Genomic DNA, 6,631 nt, shown 5'->3' on the forward strand with positions numbered 1-6,631 from the left:
TGGCATGTAGTATGTGTTCAATAAATACTTGTGGCCTGAAGGAAGGTAAACTCTGCAAAACTAATAGGTGTTTCTACTTTGTCCTAGCTAAGAGCACATTGGCAGAACCTCAAAGAAACGCCAGGGACCAGGTATCACGGGGCTGGGCCCCAAAGGCCCTCAGCAAATATTTGTCAAAAGAACCCAAGGCCAAGAGCAGATGTGGTCAGTGCCTGGTGAAATGACATTCACAGGCCTGGAACCAGCTAAACCCAGGAGGGCAAATCAAGGCAAGGAGGGCAGGGGCTTTTGTTCTTAGAGGGCCCCTCCCCAGACCAATGCCTGGAGAGCCCAGGCCTGGGGCATTAGGGGGTAAAAGGCAAGGCAGGGAGTGGGACTGCGCCATCATGTTTATTAGAAGGTTGGATTTCGGTGTGTGCTCTAGACAGATTACAGAATAAATACCTGCACCTTGAGAACAGGAAGTCCACGATTCATACAAAGTGCTCACTACAGGAAGTTGCTGTGTCAAAATCCAGGCAAGGACCCAACTTGGGGCAGCCCCTCCTCCCCCGTTGACCTCAACAAGGGCTGTGCTACTTTTTATTTTATTATTTCTTTTATTTCTCTTTATTATTAATATTATTATTATTATTTGCTTTGCTGTGGTCACTATCATCGGTAAAGTTCCTTTTCCCCTTTCCTGGACATGGGGCTCCTGTCTTTAAAAGATTCCACTCTGAGGCTGAAGGTGCCAAAAGCTGCTTGAGAAGTGGCCTTTGAATTCCGTCTGGGAAGATGGTGAGAAGGAAGCAGAAGAAATCATTCTTGGTTTAAAAAAATTAAAAAACAAAAACAAAAAGCCCCACAATCTATAGGTAATTCCTTACTCAATCAATGATCAAACTGTCCCCCCAAATAACAAGAGGAGAAACAGGCCAGTGGGCACTGGGCCTTCCTCCCACAGTGGGGTGAGGAGGGCTGCACCCCCCAAGGCTTTAAGGGGAAGCTGAGTCTCCTTCCAGCCCTGGGGGTGTGAAGGGAAGGAGTGGAAGAAAAAAGGAGAGACAGGAGAGCTCGGTGTCTTGAGACAGACACTTCCCCAACTCCAGGGCTACCTGAGGCCCCGGCCCAGGCCACCTCCCACTGTCACCTCCCTGTCCAGGAGATTCATTTAAAGAGAAAAAAAAAAAAAAAAGCCCCAAACAAAACAAAATCCAAAAGGAAAAGACCGGGGAGACCGGGGGAATGGAAGGAGGAAGGGGAGGGGAAGGTAGACGGGCAGGTCTCTGGATGCATAATTCCCAAGCCACTGGGGGCTGGGGGGGAAGATTCCCCAGCACCCGCCACCTGCGTGGCGTTAGCTCGTCACGTAGTGTTTGGTGGACGGCTGCCCGTACACCCTGTAGAAATCCTGGTGGCCAGGCTGCTGGGAGGCGTCGAGCCAGTCTCTAACCGCCAGGCCGGGGAGGGACTGGGGGACGGAGGGTGTGGGCGGGAGCGGGTGTGAGTACTCCTGCGAGGGCACTGTCCAGGGGAAGTGGCCGGAGCGGGGGTAGGGCTGGTGGCTGCCATGGTTGGCCACGGAAGAACAGTAACAGTTGTCCACAGAACAGACGAGAATCTTGCGGCCACCATACTGGGGGAGCATGGGCTGCTGGGCGGCGGAGCCATTGGGATACTGCGATGGGGGGAACACAGGGCTGGAGTGCACTGGTTGGGCGCCGCCCGGCAGGGCCACCAAGTGCTGTGTGGAGCTGCAGGGCCCCAGGGGCTGCCCCGACTGGCCCTCGCTGCTGGCTGCGCCCGCCGCCCCGTACTGGCTGCCCACAGGGCCCGACGACGTCTCTAGGAAACTGGCCTCAGGGAAGGCCGTTGAATGCTTGCGCTTTTCCGCCCCAGAGCTGCTCACACCACAAGGGTACAGGGGGACGCTCTGCAGGAAGGGCACCGGCGTGCTGAAGGGGCCTGTGGAGAGTTTCAGGCAAAAGTCGCCAAAGCTCCCACCCAAGCAACCCAGGCCCCGTCCCCCCAGGGACCTTCTGCATCTACAGGATCAAGCACCTCAATCGCCATCAATGCTCACGCCTCCGTTAGGAGGCAGAGACTCCTATTTCTTCCATTTCACAGCTGAAGAAACTGAGGCTTACTGAGGTAATGTTGCCTGCACAAGTTCCCACAGCTAGAAGTGGCAAAGCCAGGATATGAAGGAAGGTCTAACTGGGCCATACTGTTTTCAGAGGGAAGCCTCTGGCATTTCCCTTCCCAAAGGGCTCTCTCTCTTCGATGGAGGACCCCATTCTCACCTTCTAGCATCTTCCGCAGCTGCTTCTCCTTCTTGGACACCTCATTCAAGAAGAGCTTGGAGTTCAGGTGGCCGATCTTAGGGGGAGAAAGGCTGCTGCCCGTGCAGGTCTGGGTCCTGGGGGCAGTGGACGGGGCATCTGCTGTGAGGAGGTATCACCGGTGAGCCCGCCCTACCTCCCTGCCATGGGCCTGGCCTTCCCTGCCCTCCCCGATGTGTTCCCCTGAGGGCTGGGGGCCACCTGCTCACCTGTCCATTAGGATTTTCACAGACTTGGTGTTCTGGGGAGAGAGAAAAGGGTCAGTGAGCAGAAAAGGCAGCATGGGCAGAGGGGAGGACAGGTGGCCCCACCCTCCCGCTCCCCAGGCAAGGCAGACCCTGACTGTGGCCAGAATGCAAGGATGGAAGACAAGAATAGCTAACATTTACTGAGCACTTGCTCTGTGACCCACACCACTGCACATGCTCTGTACATGCCCATCATTTCATCCACAAATCTACCTAGGAGGTGGGTTCCACGGGTCCTTCACCTTTTATCTCAAGTCTCTGGGGCTAGGTGTGTTTTGGAATTTGGTATATATTACATATCACTCCCAGCAGGACACCACAATCCAATACATCAACATTTCTGTAGCAAAATGTTTGAATTTTCATGCCAAGTGAGATAAATAAAGATCATGAATTGCCCAATATCAGTTCAGGTCAATTTGTGCTATGAAATGACTTGCCAAAATATTTTCCTTTTAGTTTTCAGAGATTTTTAAAATTTGGAATTGTGGACAAAGGGTAGTAGTAGACCTGTACGAACAACCCCATTCTATAGGTGAGGAAACAAGGCACAGGGAGCACCTATGACTTGCCCAAGGTTGCGAAGCTAGAAGAGCAGGCTGGCTCCAAAGCAAAGGACATGTGAGCATATTGGTGGGGGAGCAAAGAATTGGCAGCCCCAATTTGGGCATGGCCCCTGGGTCCCACCAGCCCACCTTCATGAAGCTGACGTCCTCTGTCTTATCGAAGAGCAGCTGCAGGGAGCCGAGCAGCTTCTTGGCCTCTTGCATGCGCTCCCCGAGATGCAGTGCCTGCGCCGCATTCTCACTGCAGAACTTGGCCTGGGCCTTGTCCAGGACCTCCACCGTCTGCCGCAGGTCCTCGTCCAGCAGCTGGTGCAGCTTCTCGTACTGTAGCCGCACTTCCTCTTTCAGTTGGCTCACCTTCTCCTGAGGGGACAGGTGGGCAGGTGAGCACTGGGGGCCGCTGGTCACTGCTCCTAGCTGTCTCATATCCTGGATGATGGCATCTGGGACCCTCAAGTCCCCCAGGGCAAGGCCTGACCTGCCAATTCCCCACTGATAACGCAGGGCTCTCTGCCAGCCACCCCTGGCACCAGTGGGGGCTCATCCACTAACAGCTCACAGAATGACTGACGGGATTCTGGCATATAGCCACATGATAGATCCTCAGGAATTAGCTTGCCCAAGGCCCTGTGCCCAAGCCACCCCCACCCCATACCATGGGCTTGGGCTTAGCTACCTCCACCAGGCGCTTGTCTGACTCAAGTTTGTATAGCTGGTCCTCAATGTCCTGCTCTCGCTCCTCCAGCCGGTCTTGCTGCTTCATCAGCATCTTCTGTGGGGACAGTTGGGGAAGGGGGTTATCAGAGGGGGCTATAGCTTCAACCCTTACCAACGTGGGTGAGCACCATCCCTCCCCTACACAACAGACTCATCCTATAGATCCTTTGACCCAGATGGCCTCAAATCTCTGACACCCAGCCCCATCTGGCCCCCACACAATCCCAGGGGCCTGCTGAAGGCTGTCTGGCCAGCCTGTTCCCAGCAAGCGGAAGCCTGGAATAGCTTCCCACACATACTTAAACCATGAGCTTTCTGAGGGCAGGGTCAGGCAGCCTCCGTTCTAAGAATTTTCCCTGTATGGACCTATCTAATCATCCCAGTAACACTATGAGGTAAGTACTATTATTATCCTCATTTCACAGAAGAGCAAACTGAGGCCTGGAGAGGTTAAATGATTTGTCTAAAGTCACATAGCTAGTAAGCAGCAGAGCTGGGTTACAAACCCAGGTGATCTAGTGGCTGGGTCTGTTCTCACCCAAGCCACTGCCTCTCTCTGGCGAGCACCACGTTAGAGGTGAGTACCCTAAGAGGCAGAGGGTCAAATCATCTCCCAGGGTCACATGGGCCCTCTGGCTCAGTCCAAAGATCTCATCTTATATTTGCCCTACACCAGGGGGCATCTAGCTAGCCACCCCTCCCTGTTTCTGAGGCTGAGAGCTGGGCCTCTGGAGTCCTTGTAGCTCCCTGAGCCTCTTAGGTGGACCAAGGCAGAAAGGAGACACTGGCTTTCCTAAAGCTGGAGGCCAGTCTACTGGAAGGTGCTGGAACAAGCTGCTGTTCTCAGCTGTTAATCTCCTATCCACAACCCCTCTCCTTCCAGCTGCTCCAGCCATCTTGTCCTCCTCCACCACCAGACATAACTCTTCAAATAGGGTCTCTCCCCTGCTCAAGGACCCTCAATGACTCCCTCCTTTCAAATGTTATAGCATGGAATGAAGGCTCTTTTATACGCTGACTCTTCCAGCCATGTGGGCTGATATCCTGTCTCCAACACTCTATGTTTTTTTTTTTTTCCTTTTTGTCTTTTTTACTGGCCGGTAACGGGATCGCAACCCTTGGTGTCGCGCCCGCATCGCGCTCAGCCAGTGAGCGGGAACCGGTCACCACATGGGATCTGAACCCTCGGCGGGAGCGCCACCACGCTCCCAAGCGGCGCACTCTCCAGTGCGCCACCAGGCCGGCCCCAACACTCTATGTTTTAACTCCTTGCACTCTGTTTATGTTTTTTCTGCAGCCCACGGTGCCTCTTCCCTCTTCTTGTCTATCCTTCAAGGCCCAACTTAAGTCTCCACTGCTCTAGGAAGCTTTCCACGACGCCTGCTCTGAGTGTGTGCCGTTCCCTTCCTGTCCTGGTCATGCAGTGGGGCTGTCACATTCTGCCCTCCCTCTGTAGCTGTGCTGTCCAATGTGGTAGCCACTAGTCACATGTGGCTATTTAAGTTCAAGTTAATTAAAAATAAATTTAAACATCAGTTCCTCAGTTGCACCAGCCTCATTTCATGTGCTCAACAGCTACAAGTAGCTAGTGTCAGACGTTACAGATACATAATACATAATGTTACTATCCTCACAGAGAGTTCTAATAGATACAACTATTCTGGAGTCTTCTGTCTCACAAACTGTGGTCTGATCTCTGTAGGAAACTCAAGGCCTCTCAAGAACGGGGCTTTGCTGTTGTCTTTCTCCACCTTGCTGCACAGCCATGCACAAGAAAGGCCTGAGCACCCAACAGATGCACACCACATTCACTGAATAAACCCATGGTTTCTGCACACATAGTAAGATTTGCCAGGCAGATTAGCAAAGCAGAGCTAGGCACTGTGTAATCACAGGAACTTATGGCAACTGTCCATGCAGCAAGGAGGGGTTCGCCTTCTTCCTCTGTGGGAGCCTCAGAATGATCCTCGTGTCTGACCCCATGACCCTCACTTCCAGCCACACCCAGCTGGCTTCTCAAAGACAAGCTGCCACCAATCCCATCCTCACTCCTCTGAGCCATTTTACATATGGGGAGACCAAGGCCAACAAGAGACTGCAGACAGACCCCCTTTTCTGTGAGTAGCTGCCCTAGAAACAAAGAACCAGGAATGGGGGCAGGAGGAGGTGGGGGAGGTAAGACTCTCTGATTCTAAGTTGGGGAAGCCTGGGGTACACCCCACCCCAACCAACTTGACCTTTCAGTGACCCAGGACCAGACCCAGCAGCACCCTGCTCTTCCAGCAGGCCCCTATCCCCTGTGCAACATGCACAGGGATCTGCCACCAGCCTGAGAGTCAGAGCCTGACAATAAACACAGCTTGGGTGGGGGCAGGAACAGAGGTACCCCACAGTATTGCCTGCACACATGCACACATACACACAGAGCACACATCGCTACCCAAACCCGAGCCCCCCTCATGCCCACTGCTGCACACAGGTGCACATAACTTGCCCCCAATCCCCTACCGTGAAGGAGGGACCACCAGGAGGCCCCAGACAATGGAGGGAGGTCTGCCATAAAGGCGAGGTAGCCAGGATGCCTCTTCAGAAACATTAGGCCTTCTTACCTCCACTGGAACAGTTGGCCCTCAAATTCTTGCCTGCTAGCTCCCTGTACCCACACTCAGGAGGACAAGCGCCCCCCCCCCCCCCCCCCCCCCCCCCCCCCCCCCCCCCCCCCCCCCCCCCCCCCCCCCCCCCCCCCCCCCCCCCCCCCCCCCCCCCCCCCCCCCCC

At 54.3% G+C, this 6,631-nt stretch overlaps 1 protein-coding gene across 1 annotated transcript in view; it reads right to left on the reverse strand.

The window, feature by feature from the left end:
• Positions 1-371: 371 nt before the first annotated feature.
• Positions 372-6,631, reverse strand: part of TRIM8 (tripartite motif containing 8) — a 15,157-nt gene continuing 8,897 nt past the window's right edge. The window contains exons 2-6 of the mRNA XM_008579755.1: positions 3,815-3,910; positions 3,268-3,501; positions 2,534-2,565; positions 2,286-2,401; positions 372-1,947 (exon numbers count right to left, since the gene is read on the reverse strand). Of these exons, the coding sequence (XP_008577977.1) occupies positions 1,340-1,947; positions 2,286-2,401; positions 2,534-2,565; positions 3,268-3,501; positions 3,815-3,910 (1,086 nt within the window). The 3' untranslated portion in view covers positions 372-1,339. The remainder of the gene's footprint in view (positions 1,948-2,285; positions 2,402-2,533; positions 2,566-3,267; positions 3,502-3,814; positions 3,911-6,631) is intronic.

This window comes from Galeopterus variegatus, unplaced genomic scaffold (genome assembly GCF_000696425.1).
Source record: "Galeopterus variegatus unplaced genomic scaffold, G_variegatus-3.0.2 Scaffold1953, whole genome shotgun sequence".
NCBI lineage: Eukaryota > Metazoa > Chordata > Mammalia > Dermoptera > Cynocephalidae > Galeopterus > Galeopterus variegatus.